Source organism: Drosophila bipectinata, chromosome XR, assembly GCF_030179905.1.
Source record: "Drosophila bipectinata strain 14024-0381.07 chromosome XR, DbipHiC1v2, whole genome shotgun sequence".
Lineage (NCBI taxonomy): Eukaryota > Metazoa > Arthropoda > Insecta > Diptera > Drosophilidae > Drosophila > Drosophila bipectinata.
Genome location: NC_091735.1, coordinates 11084950 through 11110270, shown reverse-complemented (window position 1 = coordinate 11110270; position 25321 = coordinate 11084950). Strand labels below are relative to the sequence as shown.

Genomic DNA, 25321 nt, shown 5'->3' with positions numbered 1-25321 from the left:
CCATGATCCATGATCAACCATCATCCAGCTTATGGTGCTAAGCAGTGACTATTAATATGGATAGAGAGTGCGGCACGACTAGACATACGAGAAGCTAAAGCTCTCGATAGCGGAGAGGGCGGCCCGACATAGTGATTGAGCAGCTAAAGCTCTTAAAATAGGTTCGTTGAAGTCGAGCGGCCGAGAAAGAGTCGACCAACTAAGGTGATATATCCATACTTTAGCTTAATAAATAAACTATATCTCATTTAGCGGCTGCTGTCTGACCCGACACCGACTATTATAGTAAAATCCATTGTTGGACAAAATAGACATTTCCCCATTTAATCACTGAACAGACAATTTTAATAGAATTCATCGATAATCTGAACAAAAGTTAGTTAAGCAGTTAGTTGAAATAGTTGAAACTAACTAGAGTTAGAAGCATCCTTTCACTTACCACATTCACCTGGCCTACGGAGTATATCAGAATAATGGTAAAGATGGTGATAGCCATGCGCAGGGTGAAGCATTCCGAGATGTCCCAGATGATCCACTTGAGCCGCACGGCCAGAAGGAGCATCAGGATGGCGCTCACCCAGATGAAGGCGGTGAGAAACAGGAGAAGGAGGATGAGGGTCCGCGGCAGAGCGGTGACCTGAAGAGCAGCCCCCAGAATGAGCAACAGTAGGGAGCAGCCCATGGCAGTGGTGAAGCCTAGATCGAAGTCCTTGTGGTACTCTCGCTCCATGTCACTCTGCCGGAACCGCAGCGTCACCCTGTCTACGTGCTCCGACTTGTCGCAGTCCACGGATCGGGCATTGATCGCCTGGGAGAGGAAGCGGTTGACCCGGTTGGTGGGCTGGTGATGGGCGGCCACGGAGTGTCGTTTCCGGAAGGGCCGCTTGAACTTGTCTGCCACCTTTGACTGCGACTGCAGATACGGATGTGCAGGTAACGGATCCAGATGCGGCGATGCAAAGGCGGAATTTGAATCGAAAGCCATGCGAAAGGGAGCAGAAAGACAGTAGAATGTTAGAGGAGCTTTCTATTCCGGCGGCTTTCTTCGCTAGCTGGCGCGTAAACTGTTTGCTTGAGCTAAAGGCTTATACTCTAAAGTTTGAGGTTGAAGAAATATGTAGTTTAACGGATGTTCCATGGGCGTTATGGGGACTCGAGCTACATTCTGGAGGCCATGAATTTGCGCAGCATGCTGTGTGAGGGAGCTGATCAAGCAAATTTTCAAAAAAATTCTAAATACGCCTGAAACATGCATATCGGTTATTTAATGACGGATGGAATAGTATTGGAATCAATGGGTGTATATTCTTGCAGTTGCGTTTCATATGAATTTCACGAATAAACGGTCTTAAGCGACCAAAATTTAATGAACCATCATTTTTTTTAATTTTTAAGCTCTTTTTGCATTGCCTTTATTATATTCTATAAAGTATAATATATTTATATATATATTTCATAATTATCTATTTTATATTCTGAATATAAATGTATTACTTCAAAGTATCATTAAAAGATGTCAACTACGTCAAGAAAGGCCTGGAGAATAAATTTTTGAATTTTGAAGTCTATGTAATTATGTACATATGACATGGGTCCTGTTCTGTTGGAATACAACTAATATATTTTTTTAGTTTAAACTTAAAAAACATGTTCATTAAATGGTTTAAAATAAAAAGCTAAAATCTACTACAATACAAGATATTGTCATAACCTTTACATAACCGTACTTCAAAAAAATTTCAAGGAATTTCAAATATTTCAAGGAATTAACCTTATGAAAAACTAGCCAAATATCGGTGATTAATCCTAATAATTTTAATTGTTTAATTTTAAACTTCAATTAAAACAAGAAAGGAAAGCTATCTTCGGGCGGAGCTAAAGTTGATATACCCTAGAGCTGCAAAAAAATCGATAGTACCATCGATAATATCGATGGTTGGCCGCCGGTCACCGACTTCGATATTTTTCAGACTATCACGATAGTTTTACAAAAAATTCCCATCACTTGGACTTCGAACGAATAAGAAGGTACGCATGTTTTGCACACAAAAAAATTTAATATATACTAATTTTCTCTAGTTTCTAGTCTCTAACAATCTGTGACCGACGGGCGTCCCTGAAGCCAAAAATCTTCCACAAACTGTTATTTGTCAACAAAAATTGGTTTTTAACCAAAGAAATGTGATTTAATTTCTCCTTCCAAATATGAATTAAAAAGATCTCATTTGAATTTAAACTAAATTCGTTTTTAATTAAAACAGGGGTATTCATGTGAAACCAATATAATAGGGGTATTCCCTAAAAAAAAATTATTTTAAGTATGTTGGTTTTACATGAATACCCCTAATGTTAATATATGAGCGATAGTATTGAGGTTTAGTCCGCACTATCGATGGGAGTACCAGGGATGTTTTTGCAGCTCTAATATACCCTTGCAGTTATGAAATATACATAATATATATCGCAAACATTGGATATACATAGTTGGCCAACCCTTATGAGAATATCATAATAAAACCAATTAATTACAATAAAATATCTAAAAAAACAAGAAAGGAAACCTAACTTCGGGCGGAGCCGAAGTTGATATACCCTTGCAGTTAAAACCGGATATATATCGCAAATATCGGATATAGTTGTTCCAAAAAGAAGTCGCAAACTTCTATCTTCAAAAATACCAAAGTTCTACCAAATACCATTTCCGATCGTTCAGTTATATGGCAGCTATGAGATATAGTCGGCCGATCCTAATGAAATTTGATAGGTTGAATCAACTGACCAAAAATAGAATCTGTATTAAATTCCAGCTTTCTATCTTCGAAAACACGAAAGTTGGGTCATTTCCGATCGTTCAGTTGTATGACAGCTATAGGATATAGGACAGGATATAGTCGGCCGATCCTAATGAAATTTGGCATGACGTAATGTTTTGCCAAAAATAGCTCTCATGTCAAATTTGAACTCTCTAACTCTAAAAACACCAAAGTTATACCATTTCCGATCAATCAGTTATATGGCAGCTATTGGATATAGTCGGCCGATCCCGGTCGTTCCGACTTATATACCTTATAGATCCTTATTTTAAGGACTTTTAAAAAACAAAAAAAGTCCAAGTCACAAAGTTTTTGTCACAAAAAGTGGTCGTTGGCCTAATGGCGAAGTTGATATAGCCTTGCAGTTAAATCCGTATACATATCGCAAAAATACAATCTCAAATATCAGATATAGCAAGGCGATTCTAATGAGAATTTTATTACAAAGCCAATTATTGGAATACCAGATGTAGAAAAATCCCAAGCTTCTATCTTCATAAAATATCTAATAAAAATACTTCCAAAATGATAGTTGGATCATTTCCGATCGCTCAGTTGGGAGCTATAGGATATAGCCTTTTGAAATTTGGTAGGTGGTATTATTTTGCCAAAAATACTTAGATTCTAGAGAAAGTCTTTCACTCTAAAAACATTTAAGTTCTTAAGTGTTAAGATTTTAAAGCTTAAGTTCCCAATTATTCCGACTTATATACTGCGTGCAAAGGAAAGAATGGTGTGTGAAAAGTTCGATAGCTTTAAAGCTTAGACTCTAAGCCTTAAACACTAGTTCGAGACTAGAGCTAGTAGACAATTTTCTGTTTCCCGCATTCTTTACAACAATGACTTTTAAGGCTCTTGGAAGTTAATAAACAAATAAACACATTTTAATCATGGGATCTATTGATATTTTATTAAAAAAAAAAATATATATATATATGTACATATATCATGCCATTTCAATTGAAAACAATTTAAAAACTAATTCAGTATCTTTTCAACAGTTCACAAATAAATTAGATCCTTTTCAATCAAAGACCAATTGTCAATTCTCAGTCACAGAACCCTTCGTGTCTTGATTTCTATAAAAATTGATTTAGTTTAAATTGCGCGGAGGGAACCGCTGCTTCTTAAAATATTTTTAAATAAGTCCAGGATATTTTTTTAGTTTTTAGATATCATTGAAAAAGATATATATACCAGATTCTACAGTTAATTTTTTCTAAGTACCGTATATTTATAGGTATCTTCTATATAAAGTGTTGTACTGTGTTAATACTATACTGTGTACTGTGTAATTAATAATAGATTGAGGTAACAAGGTCTACTTAAAAGAGGCTACAAAATAAAAAGTTATAGGACACCTTTCCGATAAGCTTTTTAATTCTTTCGGAATTTTTAGTAAAAGGTTTTTGGGATAAAATTAAAATTTTTTTACAGAATTTAATTATATATTTAAAATAATTAAATGGAACCCACGCTCATTTCCAATAATTCTTTAACTTGAAGTTCGAGCCCCGCACTGAACAAACAACTTTTTTCGTGGGGATATAACAAATTATGCATAGCTTTTTATATTTGGATTTAACGTCTTAAGTTATTGAAAAATATGTCGATTGAAGGTGTCTTGAAGCCCTTGAAAAGCAGAACTCGATGAAAGCAATGAATGGTCAAACACACTTATGGAGCAATCAGACTTAGCACAGTATGTAAAAACAAATGCGATTGAATGATTGAAATAACGTGCAGCAAGGAAAACACATGAACGACACAGAGAAACTGAAAGGCTTGAACGATTGAACAATTGAACTATTAAACGATTGAACAAAAGATAGGATTTGTTTGCTTTTCTGGCTGTTCTGCTCACTTTATTGGTCTTGTGATCGTGCCTACGTATGCGACTAATCGTACTCGCAGTTGAATTGGGATTTATGCCTACGGTCACTTGTACACCACTGCCCCCACCACATCCACTTCCACCGCCACAGCCACTTCCATTTGCACTTGCACCACTAGCACCACCAACTGCACCGCCAACGGCGACACTGCCGTAGCCCATGGAGTGCGATGGCGGTGCTGCATGCAACATTTTTTGCAGCCGAATCACCTAGAGATCGGAGAATATACACAGTTTCATGTAAATCTTAGTGAGCATTTCAGTGTTTTAAGTGTTTCTTATAAGCTTATCGTAGTGTCAATTGTGTCAAAAAAATAAATAACAGCAGAAATAGGTACTATTAATTAAGGAGCATAGTGCTGCAAAACAGTCGAATGGGGCAATTTTTCGGTTCGTTTTTTTAAGAAGGCTAATCATTAAATTAGTCAACATAAAATGCAAAAATTTATCGAGTTTAAAACGATTGTCAAAACTCAAAGTCAGATTGTTGAGACTAAAAAAAGATTGGTGATCGCGTAGCTATTTTTAGTGAAAATACCTACTATGCTTAATAGTGAACTTTAAAAAAAGTTCACTATACGTATTCCCATACCCCAAATTTACCCAGAAATATTAAAAAACTTTATTCAATAAAAAAAGTAATACTTTAAATTGATGTAAAATTTTAATTTTTGGATTAATTTTTTCATAATAATAATAATAATAAAAAATAAAAGGTTCTAGATAATTCTTTAAGCCACATAATGAATTATTACAAAATTGTTATAAAATGTTAGAAATTTTTTGGTTTTATCAAGTTACTATCGATGTTTTTGCAGCACTATCGGAGCGTCGTGAATAGTTATAATAAATGATAACAAGGCGCATTAGGAGAAATTAAATGTTATCTTTATTTAACCAAAATAAGGAGCATCTGGTGGCAGCAAAATTGTGCGCAAGCTTATGATAATAAAAGTCAAATAGATTATCCATTGATACTTTGGAATTCAATGAAACTAAAACCAACTTCAAGTAAACTACAGTTTAGGTATTTTTGTAATAATGAATTTTTTTTAACATAGTTCTTAAAATATCAAACTTTATCATATTAATTTTATATAAACAAGTTTATTTAAGGCTGTAAAATGTTATGTTGTCATTTGAGATTATCCTGATTTAAGGGGGGACATATGAGTAACTGGGGGAAAAAAAACGGATTTTCTGAAATTTGTTTTGGCCAAATGAAAAAGCCTATAGAAAATTTGTAAATTAGGTTTTATTATATTAAATGCAAAGTACAAAATAAATTTTTTTTTCGAAAAAATCGGAAACAAAATGGCGGCTGTTAAGCATTTCTTCGTAGGCCCTTTTTTTGAAGGGAGTCCATGGCCGGACAGCTAACGTCCTTAATTTTTTATGTAGAACAAATAATCAATTTTCGTTAGTTTCTACAGCTACCAACAGCTATCGACGCACGTAGAATTTTTGCGATATATTGATTTTTTGAAAAATGGTGAGTGATTGAAAAAAGAGTTAAAATTTTCACGAAAAAAAGTCACAAAATTGTTAATAAAAAAAAGTAAGCAATATAAAAAATCCTAAGTGTGTCGATAGATAAAGGTATTTTAAATATACTGTCAATATATAAAATCGATCGGTTAAGATTTGTTCTAGTTATGTTTCCGACAGTCTCAAAAAAAGTGGTTTCGAGAAAAACGCGTTTAAAGTTGTAAGTACTGTGGGATATACCTGTGAGGCATCGCCGCAGAATGGAAAATTTCAACACTTTGACACTTTTGCCGGACTCTACCTTAGGGTATGTTATTTTTAAGACTCTAAAGAATTTTTTAGGGGAAAAGAAAATTTCGATTTTGTTACTCAGTTAAGATTTTTCTGCTAGAGAGTATTTAGATTTATTTTGCTGATATTTTTTGTAATTTTTGTGCACATTGGGAATCTCAAACCTGACGACTATCGATAAAAGCCATACCCTATAACAGATACTTTTTGCATTAACTTAAAAAAACGCAATAACGGTGGACTATTTACCAAAGACAGTGTATACGATTAAATAATCTTCAATTAGCATTTGAAAAGGTACTCCTAGAAACTCTAATGAGAGCTATCGTGTGTCTATGCTCGAACGGGTTCGTGTTAAACGTGATCTTTATTTTTCCGTAAAACACTACTGCCTAGAATCAAAAGATGATGTTTTTGCCTCCGAGTGGGTCAATTATTTCTATAATCAAACTACAAAATACTCACACAACATCGAGGCAAATGCAACTAAAATATAGTAAATACGTTTCTACTATATTTTACACTACAGTGGTTAGTAGCGCAGCACTACGGTTGCCCCATATTTTTATATGATATTAGAACAGACAAATAATACAATTTATAAATCGGCATAAATAAATAATACTTTCGAATTCAATGCGACTACAGAAACAAAGGGCCTAAATGTACGGAAATCAAGAAACTGATAAGACAGGCAACTGAGGCAAATGAACGGTAACGGTTATGCTATTGGTTATCGATAACGGATTCGGGTTTCGACTGGTGGCAGAAATACTTAGACATGGGCGAGGCAAACTTACCGCATCCTGAAATAGAACAAAAGGAAACAAATCAAAATACGAAATGAAAGGGAGATCGGGGGGTTGGGATCTTCGGGATATAGTACTCCACCTGTCAAAGCCTCCATCTGGATCACCTGCCACCCGTAAACCGTAACCCGTAACCCGTAACCCATTATCAGTACCCCGTAACTTATCATTTTTAACTCGTCGTGACCCCAAAACCGACCCGGACATGCACAAAACTGGAGATATATTAACAGAACACAACCGAGCTATAGGAACAGAAACTCTTGAACTCCCAACACAGATACTCCCCCCATCCCACTCCCAGGACGAAGTTCTGGGTACGCTGGGTAGGTCAGACCACTTACCTTGCGGGATCCCTTTTCGGAGACCTGGACACTGCCGGCGTTTGACTCACAGGTGCTGCCACGTACCACGCCCACCGCACCGACCCCTCCCCCCAGAGCACCCACCGCTGAGGGGAAGGACCCGGTGGCAATGTTCGAAAACGGCACTGGCTCCGAGAACTTGATGGTGTGCAGCAGTTGCATGACCACGTTGGACACGTTTCGAAACGAGAGCTTTCGCCGACTGCCAATCGCCGATCGTACGCCCAAGGTGTTCAGCATGAGAGGCTGGAAAGAAAAATAATGTAACATTAAATAAATTAAAGAAATATAAATTCTTGTTTCATTATTTTAGTCATACAAAGCTAGTACACATAAATCGATTTTGACGTATTTTATAATATATTTTACGTGGTGAATCATAAATATAATAATAACAAATAAATTTCTTAAATGAAATCTAATCAAGAAAAGATGACTATAGTCAGTAGGTCGATAACTCCACGTCTCTCCTTTGCAGTAGCCCTTACAAGCATGTATTTAAAACAATTTAGTTTTTCGTGTTTTACTCAACTGGTGCTGAGCTGAACTTACTGAATTTTATTTTCTAGATATAAATAAAAATTATTATTATTATGAAATACTTTTAGAATAGTTGGCATCTGACCTACACAAAAGTCATTTTTTGAGTCAATTAACAAACTTAAACTACGTGCGTGAAGACTGAATGCAAAATTATATATTAGTATCTCTTATTTACACGAGTACCAGGTATACAATCTCTTAAAATACTTTAATTTGAATAGAATTTAGTGTTTAATGATAGTATATTCAATTAAACATGAGAAAAGTGGTACATAAGGAATAAATATATATTAAATGCGCCTTTTACTTATTATATATTTATTTCTATGTAGAAAAACATATAAAATAATTATAAACATAAATAATTAAACAAAACTTGACGACTTGTTTATAATAATTTAAACATTTTATAAAGATTTAAATTTATTTAATTCAATTACATTTTTACATACTTGTTGGTTACAAGTGATTTGTAAATCATACTTACTTTTCAGAAGTTTATGAATTTAAACTTTTTGTTACGTTTAATTTTGTCCAATTTTTAATTATGGGTGTCCCTTAGATAAAATTAATCAAACTTTCTATATTGTATGTCCAACTAAACTAAGAAATTCTATGCGAAGGTCTATCAAACCATGATGCTCATTTAATCTTGAACTCTAAGTTCCATTTCCCATTTTGGGAGGTGCTGAACTTACCTTGCGGCGATGTGGCGGTGGCACGATGAAGAAGGTGTCGACTCCATGGTCGCGCAGGTACGAGGATCGTTCGTCTCCATGACCAGCCTCCACCTCGTACTCCCCAGAGAGGGAGTCCAGGGTGCCCCGGGTAACGTGCACCCGGCCTGGCTCGCCACCCGACTCCATGTGGTTGGCCAGGGTGACGTCGTTGGACCAGACATCGAATTGCCATTTCCGGAGGCCCAGAACACCACAAAGCACTCGGCCCGTGTGGATGCCAACGCGCATATTCAGGATGACGTCAGTGGCCTCCACCACAGTGCTGTACAAAATTAGGAGAAATAATATCATTAAAATGCATGTGAAGGATACTTTAACCCGAAATATGGAATAAAATTTTTCCTCATGAAAGTCTTTAAAGAATAAATATATTAAACACTCTTACGCAATGGCATCGATCATATCAAGTCCCATTTCCACGGCGCACTTCGCATGATCCTTTCGAGGCTCTGGCAAGCCGGAAACGCAATAGTAACAATCTCCAAGGATTTTAATTCGCAAGCAATGGTTGTCCTGGCATAAAAGAAAGTTAAAAATATGTTAAATATTTATTTGTTTTAACGTTTTAAGAATCTTAAGCCTTACATAATGGTTTATTTTTATACACTTGCAGAGGGTATTATAATTTTGGTCAAAGGTGTGCAACGCAGTGAAGGAGACACCTCCGACCCTATAAAGTATATATATTCTTGATCAGGATCACCTCCTGAGTTGATATGAGCATATCCGTCTGTCCGTCTGTCTGTCCGTCTGTCTGTTTCTACGCAAACTAGTCTCTCAGTTTTAAAGCTATCGACTTGAAACTTTGCACACACCCTTCTTTCCTTTGCACGCAGTATATAAGTCGGAACGGCCCGGATCGGCCGACTATATCTTATAGCTGCCATATAACTGATTGATCGGAAATGGTATAACTTCGGTGTTTTTAAAGTTAGAGAGTTCAAATTTTACAAGAGCGCTATTTTTGCGCTAAAATAATACGACATGCCAAGTTTTGTAAGGATCGGCCGGCTATATCTTATAGCTGCCATATAACTGAACGATCGGAAATGGTTTTTGGTAGAAATACCAACTTTGGTATGTTTGAAGATGGAAGTTTGGGACTTTTTTTTAGATTTTGTATTGTAATAAATTGGATTATATATTCATATTCCCATAAGGAGCGGCCAACTATATCCGATGTTTGCGATAAATATCCGGTTACTGCAAGGGTATATCAACTTCGGCTCCGCCCGAAGTAAGCTTTCCTTTCTTGTTATTCAATTTTTATACCCTTGCAGAGGGTATTATAATTTTGTCCAAAAGTGTGCAACGCAGTGAAGGAGAACTCTCCGACCCTATAAAGTATATATATTCTTGATCAGGATCACCTCCTGAGTTGATATGAGCATGTCCGTCTGTCTGTCTGACCGTCTGTCCGTCTGTCCGTCTGTCTGTTTCTACGCAAACTAGTCTCTCAGTTTTGAAGCTATCGACTTGAAACTTTGCACACACCCTTCTTCCCTTTGCACGCAGTATATAAGTCGGAACGGTCCGGATCGGCCGACTATATCCTATAGCTGCCATATAACTGATTGATCGGAAAAGGTATAACTTTGGTGTTTTTAGAGTTAGAGAGTTTAAATTTGACACTAGAGCTATTTTTGGCAAAACATTACGACATGCCAAATTTCAAAAGGATCGGCCGACTATATCTTATAGCTGCCATATAACTGAACGATCGGAAATGACCCAACTTTCGTGTTTTTGAAGATAGAAAGCTGAAACTTAATACAGATTCTATTTTTGGCCAGTTGATCCAACCTACCAAATTTCATTAGGATCGGCCAACTATATCCTATAGCTGCCATATAACTGAACGATCGTAAATGGTAGAAATATTAACTTTCGTATTTTTGAAGATAGAAGCTTGGAACTTTTTTTTAGATTTTTTATACCCTTGCAGAGGGTATTATAATTTTGGTCAAAAGTGTGCAACGCAGTGAAGGAGACATCTCCGACCCTATAAAGTATATATATTCTTGATCAGGATCACCTCCTGAGTTGATATGAGCATGTCTGTCTGTCCGTCTGTCCGTCTGTCCGTCTGTCTGTCCGTCTGTCTGTCCGTCTGTCTGTCCGTTTCTACGCGAACTAGTCTCTCAGTTTTGAAGCTATCGTCTTGAAACTTTGCACACACCCTTCTTTCCTTTGCACGCAGTATATAAGTCGGAACGGCCCGGATCGGTCGACTATATCCTATAGCTGCCATATAACTGATTGATCGGAAGTGGTATAACTTTGGTGTTTTTAGAGTTAGAGAGTTCCAATTTGACACAAAAGCTATTTTTGGCAAAATAATACGACGTGCCAAATTTTATAAGGATCGGTCGACTATATCCTATAGCTGCCATATAACTGAACGATCGAAAATGACGCAACTTTCGTGTTTTTGAAGATAGAAAGCTGAAACTTAGTACAGATTCTATTTTTGATCAGTTGATCCAACTTACCAAATTTCATTAGGATCGGCCGACTATATCCTATAGCTGCCATATAACTGAACGATCGGAAATTTGGTAGAAAGTTTTTGGTAGAAATACCAACTTTGGTATTGTTAAAGATAGAAGTTTGGGACTTGTTTTAAATTTTGTATTATAATAAATTGGGTTATATAATCATATTCTCATAAGGATCGGTCAACTATATCCCATGTTTGCGATATATATCCGGTTTTAACTGCAAGGGTATATCAACTTCGGCTCCGCCCGAAGTTAGCTTTCCTTTCTTGTTATTGTAATAAATTGGTTTTATTATGATGTAATCATAAGGATCGGCAAACTATATCCGATGTTTGCGATATTTATCCGGTTTTAACTGCAAGGGTATATCAACTTCGGCTCCGCCCGAAGTTAGCTTTGCTTTCTTGTTTATTAATAAATCTAACCGATTTAAAACAGATGTTCTCCACCCTATGTGCGAAGGTGAATTTTAGTTTCTAAAAGATTAAAAACTATACTACAGATAAGCTTCTATTTAAGGGGGGATATCTGAGTAGAGTTTTGAAAAAATCGAAAAATTTTTTTCGCTTAAAAAATTTTTTAGGGTCTTAAAAATAACATATCAAAAGATTGAGTCCGGGAAAAGTGTCTAAATGTCGAAATTTTCCATTCTGCGGCGATGCCTCACAGGTATATCCCACAGTACTTACAACTTTAAACGCGTTTTTCTCGAAACCACTTTTTTTGAGACTGCCGGAAACATAACTAGAACCACTCTTAACCTATCGATCTAAAATTTTGACAGTATACTCAGAATACCTATTTCTATCTATATTTTTTTTATATTGTTTACTTTTTTTTTATCAATCATTTTGTAACGTTTTTTGATTGTGAAAATTGAAAATTTTTTTCAATCACTCACCATTGTAAAAAATCAATATATCGAAAAAATCCTACGTGTGTCGATAGCCGTTGATGTACAGAAACTAACTAAACTAACTGATTTTTTATTCTAGATAAAAAATTAAGGACGTTAGGTGTTCGGCCATGGACCCCCCTTAAAAAAATAGGGCCTACGAATAAAGGCTGCAGAGCCGCCATTTTATTTTCGATTTATTAAAAAAAAATTTTGTATTTTAAATATAATATAATAAAACCTCATTTACAAATTTTCGATTAGCTTTTTCATTTGGCCAAAAAAAAATTCCAGAAAATCCGCCTTTTTTTCTCCTGTTACTCAGATGTCCCCCCTTAAGAATGTTGTCTCATGTGTGATGTTGAAAAAATCAGTTTTTTTCACATATTTCGATAGCACTGTTATTTGAGAAAATACTGTTCAAATAAAAATATCAATTATTGACAGAGATACAGACCATAATCGAGAGCGCGCCTACAACGAATAGTATGAGTTACTCGATAGCGTCTAAACTTTAAACGCGTTTTTCTCGGAACGACATTTTTGTGTGCGGCGCCGGTTATTTACAAAATTCTATGGTACCGATCTAGCTGAAATTTGGATATGTTCTTCTAAAAAGTAACACCTCTGTCCCGTACTAGAATCATTTATCATTAATTTAAAATTAATTTTGAAAATTGAAACGATCGCATTATTTTTTATTACAAACATTTTTTTTTTAAATAACCTCTTAAAGTAGGCCGGAACATGAGACTACATCCTTAAGAAATATCTTCTAAAATTCAGCTCGACCTTATATACCATTTTGTTTCTTTTTTTCCATTCTACCAGAAACTAAAAAGGCATTCAGGGTTTCTTTAAATGGTTTTTAATCGGCTTATGGCCGACTATAAGGGGCAAGGATAAATCACAAAATACCAAAAATAAAACAAGTAGGCATTTTCCCCTACTTACATGGGCCAGTTGGTCAAAGCGGCCAAAGAGCTCGTTGAGTAGACGGACCAGCTCCTGGGCGCTGCACTGCGACGAGAGAACCGTGAAGCCAACGATGTCCGCGAAAAGAATGCTCACATTCTCGTGCTTTTGGATGTAGATGCGATGGAACTGTCCTGCCACTGGCGAGAGGATGTCGTTTTTCATCTGCATGGCCACATGTTGGGGAAGAACTGAGAGAAGCAGTCGTTCCAGCTTTTCGTTCTCGTCCTGAATCTCCAGCCTGGCAGCTATGCAATTGCGGGTATCAAGGAAGGTTCGTCGCTGGGCCCGCTCCATCATAATGTTAACCACCAGCCCAGCCACGTTCACGCCAATGAAAATCACAATGTTGGCAATCAGCTGGTTGTACTCCAGATACCGCAAAGTATCCGTGAAGATCTTGTACACTGTCAGGCTGATGTGTACCAAGGGCAGAGCGATTCCGAAGGCCACCGCCTCCCAGATCTGTAGTGGCATCATCGCATAGGCCAGGAACACCACAAATACGATCTGCCAGACGCCCTCGGCCATTACCTCCTTGGTGTCCACCGGGAAGACACTGCCCAGAGTGGGCATCGACACCACACAAATGCTGGCGGTAAAGAGCAGGATTCCATAGCAGAGGGTCGGCAGGTGATGGTCCTTGATCACGGAGCACTGCAGCAGGACCAGGATCACTCCGAACAGCACACCAACGATTGCATTAAAAATATTCTGTGGGTTGGTAAGATAATTATGATATTTAGGCGGTGGCGTTTACCCTTTTCTTATTATACGGGACGGCTGAATAAATCTTCCCCAATTTCCTGATTGGATGGAAGTAACTTAACACAAAACAAGAAAGGAAAGCAAACTTCGGGCGGAGCCGAAGTGTATATACCCTTGCAGTTAAAACCGGATATATATCGCAAACATCGGATATAGTTGGCCGCTCCTTATGGGAATATGAATATATAATCCAATTTATTACAATACAAAATCTAAAAAAAGTCCCAAACTTCTATCTTCCGATCGTTCAGTTATATGGCAGCTATAAGATATAGTCGGCCGATCGTTATGAAATTTGTTAGGTCGGATAAACTGACCAAAAATATAATCTGTACCAAGTTCCAGCTTTCTATCTTCAAAAACACGAAAGTTGGGTCATTTCCGATCGTTCAGTTCTATGGCAGCTATAGGATATAGTCGGCCGATCCTTACGAAATTTGGCATGTCGTATTATTTTGCCAAAAATAGCTCTCATGTGAAATTTGAACTCTCTAACTCTAAAAACACCGAAGTTATACCATTTCCGATCAATCAGTTATATGGCAGCTATAGGATATAGTCGGCCGATCCGAGCCGTTCCGACTTATATACTGCGTGCAAAAGAAAGAAGGGTGTGTGCAAAGTTTCAAGACGATAGCTTTAAAACTGAGAGACTCAGGAGGTTATCCTGATCAAGAATATATATACTTTATAGGGTCGGAGATGTCTCCTTCACTGCGTTGCACACTTTTGGACAAAATTATAATATCCTCTGCAAGGGTATAAAAAAAAAGATTATGATATTATTTTTATTATAAATAATTAAATACTAGGATTAAAAAATGTTTAATTCTTAACTTCCCAAAAGTGTTCTGGAAAGTCTACAAGTACAAATTAATTCCATGATTGGTCCGCGATTCATTAAATATCCTCAAAACTTAATATATAGAAGATTTTGTTTTTATACCATTGCAGAGGGTATAATAATTTTTTCCAAATATGTGCAACGTGAAGAAGACATCTTTGACCCTATAAAGTATATATATTCTTGATCAGGAATACCTCCTGAGTTGATATGAGCATGTCCGTCTGTCTGTCTGTTTCTACGCGAACTAGTCTCTCAGTTTTAAGGCTATCGACTTGAAACTTTGCACACACCCTTTATTCCTTTTCACGCAGTATATAAGTTGGAACGGCCGACTATATCCTATAGCTGCCATATAACTGATTGATCGGAAATGGTATAACTATCATGTTTTAGTTAAAGAGTTCAGATTTTACATGACATATATTTTGGAAAAATAATACGACTTGCAAAATTTTATAACGATCGACTGACTATATCTTATAGCTGCCATATAACTGAACGATCGGAAATGTTATTTGGTAGAAATACCAACTTTGGTATTTTTGAAGATAGAAGTTTGGGACTTTTTTTTAGATTTTATTTTATAATAAATAGGGTTATATTATTATATTCTCATAAGGATCGGCCAACTATATCCGATGTTTGCGATATATATCCGGTTTTAACTGCAAGGGTATATAAACTTCGGCTCCGCCCGAAGTTAGCTTTCCTTTCTTGTTTGGAATGTAGTTACCTGAAAGGTGGGTGCATTATTGAAGGACAACGACAAGGCCGCCATGACGCCGCAAAGAACGACGACCAGGGCCACCACGCCCAGCACCGAGAAGCGCTGCAGCTTGAGCGTGTACCGCTGGTAGAGACATTCCAGCTCGTCGTTCTCGAACCGCAGCGTGTTGAGCGGACGGCCGCGCGTCGCTTTCACGGCATGGTCCATGCGGCGTCGCCGCCGCTGCCGCTCTTTGGCGGCTGCCTCCGATGTTTGGGGTGTGTTTTTTGGAGCTGTCGAGATAAAAATAAATAGAAAAAAAAATATATATAAAAAAGGCTCTAGAGAAGACATTAAGACGAAAACTTGGCCAAAATCAGTAGCGTTTCATTTTGTTTCATTGGCGTATCATAGAGAAATATTGAAAATATGTATTATATTTTTCTATTAAGGAATATATTTTACTATATATGCCTGACTTGAAAAGCTTTCAATGTTAATTATCATTGTTTCGAAGTATTAATAACCCAGTACTTTTAATATTTAGTTTCAAAGTTATATAAAATCTACGTTTATCTTATGGCATATTGTTAAAAATTGTTTAATTTATTTTAAAAATTAAAAAAGATAAAATAATAATAATATAATATGTAGGATATACTATTTCTTAATATTTTAGTATTTTACAAAAGTATACTTGATAAGCAAACATACAATAAGCATGCATAAAACAGTTTAAACATTCTTTGAAATTAAATTTCTCTGAAAATTTGGTCAAAAGCAAAATACAATCGAGTCCCGATAATTCGAAATGGCAAGAGGATCACTTTTTTACGAATTAGACGGGAATTCAATTTATCGAGATTTCTATTTAACGGGGCTCAAAAATGAAAGAGTCGAATAAACGGGGTTTTTACATTTCACATTATGTTTACATATGTATTTATCTTTATTAAAATTAAACAAACATTATAAGTATGTACATTTTTCAAATTCAACATTAAATTTTAATAATAAACAAGAAAGGAAAGCTAACTTCGGGCGGAGCCGAAGTTTATATACCCTTGCAGTTAAAACCGGATATATATCGCAAACATCGGATATAGTTGGCCGATCCTTATGATTACATCATAATAAAACTAATTAACTAAAATATAAAAACTAAAAAAAGGTCCCAAACTTCTATCTTCAAAAATATGAAAGTTGATATTTCTACCAAGTACCATTTCCGATCGTTCAGTTATATGGCAGCTATAGGATATAGTCGGCCGATCCTAATGAAATTTGGTAGGTTGGATCAACTGGCCAAAAATAGAATCTGTATTAAGTTTCAGCTTTCTATCTTCAAAAACACGAAAGTTGGGTCATTTCCGATCGTTCAGTTATATGGCAGCTATAAGATATAGTCGGCCGATCCTTATGAAATTTGGCATGTCGTAATGTTTTGCCAAAAATAGCACTCATGTCAAATTTGAACTCTCTAACTCTAAAAACACCAAAGTTATACCATTTCCGATCTATCAGTTATATGGCAGCTATAGGATATAGTCGGCCGATCCCGGCCGTTCCGACTTATATACTGCGTGCAAAGGAAAGAAGGGTGTGTGCAAAGTTTCAAGACGATAGCTTCAAAACTGAGAGACTAGTTCGCGTAGAAACGAACAGACAGACGGACAGACGGACAGACGGACATGCTCATATCAACTCAGGAGGTGATCCTGATCAAGAATATATATACTTTATAGGGTCAAATATGTCTCCTTCACTGCGTTGCACACTTTTGGACAAAATTATAATACCCTCTGCAAGGGTATAAAAATTAAACAATTAAGCAAAAACATTAAATTATAAACAAGAAAGGAAAGCTAACTTCGGGCGGAGCCGAAGTTTATATACCCTTGCAGTTAAAACCGGATATATATCGCAAACATCGGATATAGTTGGCCGATCCTTATGGGAATAGGAATATATAATCCAATATTTTACAATACAAAATCTAAAAAAAATCCCAAACTTCTATCTTCAAAAATACGAAAGTTGATATTTCTACCAAGTACCATTTCCGATCGTTCAGTTATATGGCAGCTATAGGATATAGTCGGCCGATCCTAATGAAATTTGGTAGGTCGGATCAACTGACCAAATATATAATCTGTACCAAGTTCCAGCTTTCTATCTTCAAAAACACGAAAGTTGGGTCATTTCCGATCGTTCAGTTATATGGAAGCTATAGGATATAGTCGGCCGATCCTTACGAAATTTGGCATGTCGTATTATTTTGCCCTCATGTCAAATTTGAACTCTCTAACTCTAAAAACACCAAAGTTATACCATTTCCGATCAATCAGTTATATGGCAGCTATAGGATATAGTCGGCCGATCCGGGCCGTTCCGACTTATATACTGCGTGCAAAGGAAGGAAGGGTGTGTGCAAAGTTTCAAGACGATAGCTTTAAAACTGAGAGACTAGTTTGCGTAGAAACAGACAGACGGACAGACAGACGGACAGACAGACGGACAGACGGACAGACGGACATGCTCATATCAACTCAGGAGGTGATCCTGATCAAGAATATATATACTTTATAGGGTCGGAGATGTCTCCTTCACTGCGTTGCACACTTTTGACCAAAATTATAATACCCTCTGCAAGGGTATAAAAACAAAAATTCAAGCTTTAAAATAATTGGTAATTTTTATACCCTTGCAGAGGGTATTATAATTTTGTCCAAAAGTGTGCAACGCAGTGAAGGAGACATCTCCGACCCTATAAAGTATATATATTCTTGATCAGGATCACCTCCTGAGTTGATATGAGCATGTCCGTCTGTCCGTCTGTCCGTCGGTCCGTCTGTCCGTCTGTCTGTCTGTCTGTTTCTACGCGAACTAGTCTCTCAGTTTTAAAGCTATCGTCTTGAAACTTTGCACACACCCTTCTTTCCTTTGCACGCAGTATATAAGTCGGAACGACCGGGATCGGCCGACTATATCCTATAGCTGCCATATAACTGATTGATCGGAAATGGTATAACTTTGGTGTTTTTAGAGTTAGAGAGTTCAAATTTGACACGAGTGCTATTTTTGGCAAAACATTACGACATGTCAAATTTCATAAGGATCGGCCGACTATATCCTATAGCTGCCATAGAACTGAACGATCGGAAATGACCCAACTTTCGTGTTTTTGAAGATAGAAAGCTGGAACTTGGTACAGATTCTATTCTATATTCCGGTTTTAACTGCAAGGGTATATCAACTTCGGCTCCGCCCGAAGTTAGCTTTCCTTTTTTGTTGGTAACAATAATTGGTAACAGCAAACTAAACGAAAACAGTGAGAGAAACACAAAGTTCATGATGCATAGCGACATAAAGGCGGCATAGCTGTCTGAAAAATCAAACGGTGCTTTAACTACAAAAAATTTTGCATTGCATTACGATTTATAAGAGGTTCAATGTTCTTTCCGTTGCGCCAAATACTATGAATTAACGAGGGGACCAAAATGTATGGAATTTTTACGAATTAACGAGTTTTTTTCAAGGGGTCAGAATTTTTTACGAATTATCGCGATTTTCGATTTAGCGGGGTACGAATTATCGGGATTCGACTGTATTTTTATTTGTATGGAAACATTTATTTCATATACGCATAAGTATTGGCCACTTAAAAAAGTGCCAATGCTTTTTAACGAATTATTTACATTTTTTTTATGTGGATTGAAATTTTACTTTTATATTTTTGGAGGATTATTAATGAGTCAATAAGAACTTTTCCCCTTCGAGCCAAATTAATACACCTTCTTTGCTTCGAAAGAACTGGGTATTAGCACTCAAAGGGTCCCACAAGCAAAGTAAACAAGAAAGGAAAACTAACTTCGGGCAGAGCCGAAGTTGATATACTCTTGCAGCTAAAACCGGATATATATTGAAACATCGGATATAGTTGGCCGATCCTTATGATTACATCATAATAAAACCAATTAATCAAAATAAAAAATCTAAAAAAAATTCCCAAGCTTCTATCTTCAAAAATACGAAAGTTGATATTTCTACCAAATACCATTTCCGATCGTTCAGTTATATGGCAGCTATAGGATATAGTCTGCCGATCCTTATGAAATTAAGCATGGCGTATTATTTTCCCAAAAATAGCTTTCTTGTAAAATTTGAACTCTCAAACTTTAAAAACTCCAAAGTTATACCATTTCCGATCAATCAGTTATATGGCAGCTATAGGATATAGTCGGCCGATCCGGCCGAGCCGATCCGATCCGTTCCGACTTATATACTGCGTGCCAAGGAAAGAAGGGTGTGTGCAAAGTTTCAAGACGATAGCTTTAAAATTGAGAGACTAGTTTGCGTAGAAACAGACAGACAGACGGACAGACGGACATGCTTATATCAACTCAGGAGGTGATCCTGATCAAGAATATATATACTTTATAGGGTCGGAGATGTCTCCTTCACTGCGTTGCACACTTTTGACCAAAATTATAATACCCTCTGCAAGGGTATAAAAATGTAACGAATACGTTTAAGAATTTTGAGCAGTTGACCTTCAGCCACTGCATGCTGGCCATGTGAGGTGTGTCGGGAGGATTTGGGTGGTGGGTGGATCTTTGAGAAATGGGAAGTGGAAAATGGACGTGTGTTCAGTTCATGGCACGCAACCAATGCACTATGGTCCCAGTGCGGCATAAAATCAAAAAAATATTATGAAACGTTTTTTTTTAACATGCACAAAATTTTGATGAATAGACATTCCAAATAAATATAATTATACATTTTTTTGAGCTTTATTGCAACCCTGTTAATTTAGCGCGGTCATTTAACCAGCTGATTCATTGCAATCCTGAAACTTGCAAATTGGCGGCAACTTTAAATTGTGTTACAATTAACTTAAATTGAGTGAAAATACCAGATTAAATATGGAAAACAAAGATCAAGGTATGAAAAATCAATAATAAAACTATTTCGCGTTCTCATTACATTTGTGTCTGTGTTGTCAATTATTTTGTAAGTGTCTATTTAGCAGGAATGTCGCATATCGGCGCAAGCAACTAACCAGGTGAAGTTACTTATAAATATATAGGAATTCAAATTTAATTGGTCTTCTTTGCCCATTTTTGTCCCTTTTCGAAAAAACAATACATGTTGCAGGTTTTTATGAGTTCTCTCATGGAGTTTGGGGGGAGAGCCACCGGAAAGACGGCGCTGTTAGAGGTTTAAATTAAATATTATAACTAATAGAACCGTATTTAGTAAAAGTTGTAGTTCTTTTTATGAAAAACTTAAGTTTATATAAAAATGAAGTAAAAATGACAGTATGGCCAACTCTTGAAGTAGGGGGCGGCCATAGGCGTGGTCAAATTTCCAAAACAATAAATTTCGAAATTCGAAAAAAATAGTTCAAGCATATATGCAAAATTTTAGCCCAGTATATCTTTATGCAAAAACAATGGCGTTTCCGCCCGAAGTGGGCGTGGTCAAATTTGAAAAACAAAAAAATTCGAAATTCGACAAAAATAGTTTAAGCGTATGTCTAAATTTGAGGCCAGTATCTCTAAAACTGGAGTTGCTGCCAAAAAAAACGGCGTTTCGGCCCATAGTGCAATGGAGGGGAAACCGTCCACCGACAACGAACATCGAGTAACGCTGCCAACCTCTCCTTCTGTGCGCTGAAAATATCCGCTAAAATTAAACAACCACAAGCAGACGTGAAATCAATCAGTGTTTAGACTAATGTCCCAGCGACCAGCGGACAGAGGACAGTGGCCATCCCACGCAGTTGAAGTGGCCCACAGTACACAGCCGAACAAATTCTGCTGACAAGAGTGTTTCGTTGGGAGATTGATTGAGATTAGTATACGGCAATCCGTTAAATTCATTTAAATATTCTGCACAAATCGATTTCGAAAATAAAATTAGTGTTACTAGCGCAAAACAAAATTTTTACGAGTGCAGCGTGAAATATTTGATTGCCGCCAATGGATCGATATCTATATTCGGCTGGGACAGAGACGTTAAATCAATTAGGCATGGAAAAATTTATAAGCAACGTGGAACATTGCCACATACCACAACTAACTGGTGTAAGGTGTACGCTCCCCTCGTCTGATAATGGATGATACGCGGGCGAAAAGCCAAGGGGTGCCGTTGCTTTGCAAACCACCTAAGAAATCCCACCCATATTTTAGTAAAATGAACACTCAGAAAAATTATTTCTAACAAATATGTGCGTCACATGAAAATTATTTCAAAATTAATCAAGAGAAGAGATGGAATCAAGAGCCTGAAGACACTTGAACATAAAAAACTGTCTATCCCAGAATTCCAACATAAATTATTTTTAATAAATTTTTCTAGAAATGTCCAGACATCTAAAAAACAAACAAGAAAGGAAAACAGAAGTTGATCTACCCTTGCAGTATAAACCGGATATATATCGCAAACATCGGATAGAGTTGGCCGATCCTTATGAGAATATGATAATATAACCCAATTTCTTATAATACAAAATTTAAAACAAGTCCCAAACTTCTATCTTTAACAATACCAAAGTTGATATTTCTACCAAAAACCAATTCCGATCGTTCAGTTATATGGCAGCTTATATATTATAAGGATCGGTCGACTGTATCCAATAGCTGCCATATAACTGAACGATCGGAAGTGACCCAACTTTTGGTATATCGGAGAGTATATCAACTTCGGCTCCGCCCGAAGTTAGCTTTCCTTTCGTGTTTAACTTATGCAATTTTCTTAAATATAAATAAATAAACTTAAACAAAATTGGTATTCAAAATATAAAAAGCTTTTTTTATATTTTATATTTTATATTTTATAAAAAAACGCATGAAAGTTGAGCTTTTAGACTCATAGAGCTCCCTAAGATCTGATATTGTATGTACATATGTACATACATACATATGTAGGTTTGAGGAAACGCTTAGCTCGCACACAAAGAAAAGAATAGAAGACTATAATACCCTGTACTTCGGCAAAAAAAAACGTTAGCTTTCACCTTATGTCCACCTTACAATATATTTTGACTTTATTTTTCAGAAAGTTAAAATTTACTTTTAAATTTTTGAAAAGCCAAACATAACAACATTTTGAAAACATAGCCTAAAAATGTAAACAAACAATTTTGTTTAATAAATAAATTGAAAAATTTACTTGAGAATTTACTGTCAAAGGTGAGTGATGACAATCCACCATCGACTGGAGATTAAATATTAAAAAATCCTTTTTGTATAATTAAGAATGTACATATAATATATATACATATATAGGTATATATTTCTTTTTTAAATCTTGTTTTATTTACAATCTGTCACTAGAAACAATAAATAAATTGTATGATATTAATATTAAATAAACAGAAATAACAGTTTTACAATGATTCCAGCTCTTATATATAACATCTTTTTAGTGGGTTGTATTTACTTATCTATCGGAGAGATCGAGTATGTGATGTCTTTTTATACCCTTGCAGAGGGTATTATAATTTTGGTCAAAAGTGTGCAACGCAGTGAAGGAGACATCTCCGACCCTATAAAGTATATATATTCTTGATCAGGATCACCTCCTGAGTTGATATGAGCATGTCCGTCTGTCCGTCTGTCTGTCTGTCCGTTTCTACGCGAACTAGTCTCTCAGTTTTAAAGCTATCGTCTTGAAACTTTGCACACACCCTTCTTTCCTTTGCACGCAGTATATAAGTCGGAACGGCCCGGATCGGCCGACTATATCCTATAGCTGCCATATAACTGATTGATCGGAAATGGTATAACTTTGGTGTTTTTAGAGTTAGAGACTTCAAATTTGACACGAGAGCTATTTTTGGTAAACTATTACGTTATGCCAAATTTCATAAGGATCGTCCGACTATATCTTATAGCTGCCATATAACTGAACGATCGGAAATGACCCAACTTTCGTGTTTTTAAAGATAGAAAGCTGAAACTTGGTACAGATTATATTTTTGGCCAGTTGGACCAACCTACCAAATTTCATTAGGATCAGCCGACTATATCCTATAGCTGCCATATAATTGAACGATCGGAAATGGTACTTGGTAGAAATATCAACTTTCTTATTTTTGAAGATAGAAGCTTGGGACTTTTTTTATATTTTTTATTTTAGTTAATTGGTTTTATTATGATGTATTCATAAGGATCGGCCAACTATATCCGATGTTTGCGATATATATCCGGTTTTAACTGCAAGGGTATATAAACTTCGGCTCCGCCCGAAGTTAGCTTTCCTTTCTTGTTAGTCTTCTAATTGTCGTGTTCTTCTAACTATTGTCTACTAGATTTAAGGAAAAATTATTTTCGTGGTTATGTAGTCTATCGATGTATTTCTTACTTTACGTATAATATATAATATAATTTTTGTATAATATAACTGGTCAACAAGATACAACAATCTTTCCATTACCCAAATGTTGCAAGAGACCTTTAGAGTTAAGAACTTTCGGTTTCTGGTCAATAAACTTTCCAACAGCGATCGTGTTAGGCTCTTTTTGGAATAAAACAACCCTGTTAATCCCCCAACCAGCGGATCATGTTGGGCCTGGTGTTTAAACAGTTGTCGAAAAGATTCCGCCACAAACAAAGGCATACGCATACCGTCAGGCAGTCGGAAAGCCAGTCAGCGGTGGGGACTATTTCGTTGATTTGTCGCCAATTTGTTTGCCTGCGCCGCCTGGCTCTGGTTCGGCTCTATGGTTCGGCTCTATGTGGGCTGTTTGAATCATTTTGGATGTGCGCATTTCGAATTTGCATTTTCGCAGTGACAATAATATAATGAGACGTGAATATTTTCATATTACGTACACACACCCAGACTATGGCCGAACTTGATGTGTATGCACGGCGCTTGTCCAAAATTTTATTTATTCTACTTGTCCGAAAACATTTCTGAGTTATGCAAGTGTAAATAGTCGAACGTTGCACGGCCTAGGTTTGAACAGAGAGCTGCTAAACGGCCGCTACCAGCAAAAAGCCAAAACAAACCGGAATAATGGCTGCCATTATAAATTCATATCAAGTGGGAATTTCGTGCGTATTTTGGAAATGATATTAATGTGTCCTACATATGTAAATGCTGCAAGCTGTTGCTCGAGATGTTATTTTTCTCAATGCCATTGCGGCGAAATTAGTTAAATGAGCTTAAGCTAAATGAATTCGTATGATACGAGCGCTGTCAGCTTGCCATTGATCGATGAATCGCATTAGCTAGAAGGAGATTGAATAGTTTCAACAGTAGAAGAACTCTATCAACTAACCCCATCCATCCACCCACAACATTTGTCATCAATTTCCAAATACATTGAAAGAAATAAATCAAGTATGTATTTACTCAGTTTTACTTCATATGTGTACTTTTAATTTGCTTAAGAGGGATCCTCCCATTTTGAACAAACGGGGCACAGAACCCATTTTTTATAATTTGTTTATTTGTATTCGAAAAGTATAAAAAAAAAAGAAAAACAAATTATTCTTTATTATGCATCTCCAAAGTAAAAAAAAGTCACGAATCAGAGTCCTATGGCTTTCTTAAAACGAAAAAAAAAAAAATTTCTCTTCTAATGAATATCGCTATCGCACAAACAAAAAAAAAACGAAAGTTAAAGTTAGTTAAGTTTTATTTAAATTAACCGAGTTCAGTTTTTCCATAAA

The 25321-nt window shown here is 36.3% G+C and overlaps 1 protein-coding gene and 1 long non-coding RNA gene across 13 annotated transcripts in view; one reads left to right on the top strand and one right to left on the bottom strand.

The window, feature by feature from the left end:
- Positions 1-25321, bottom strand: part of LOC108124857 (adenylate cyclase rutabaga) — a 71902-nt gene that overhangs the window by 15689 nt on the left and 30892 nt on the right. For 10 of the 12 annotated variants that reach the window (XM_070276335.1, XM_070276336.1, XM_043213105.2 and 7 more), the window contains 6 exons: positions 15663-15928; positions 13294-14028; positions 9329-9456; positions 8902-9205; positions 7640-7906; positions 440-913 (listed from right to left, as the gene is read on the bottom strand). In XM_070276335.1, the coding sequence (XP_070132436.1) occupies positions 440-913; positions 7640-7906; positions 8902-9205; positions 9329-9456; positions 13294-14028; positions 15663-15863 (2109 nt within the window). In that variant the 5' untranslated portion in view covers positions 15864-15928. Of the gene's footprint in view, positions 1-439; positions 914-4677; positions 4918-7639; positions 7907-8901; positions 9206-9328; positions 9457-13293; positions 14029-15662; positions 15929-25321 lie in introns of all 12 variants that reach the window. The other 2 variants (XM_070276344.1, XM_070276342.1) reach the window with 2 other exon arrangements.
- LOC138925565 (uncharacterized) overlaps positions 20227-25321 on the top strand; it is a 34541-nt gene continuing 29446 nt past the window's right edge. The window contains exon 1 of the long non-coding RNA XR_011441805.1: positions 20227-20579. This is a non-coding gene — a long non-coding RNA (uncharacterized lncRNA). The remainder of the gene's footprint in view (positions 20580-25321) is intronic.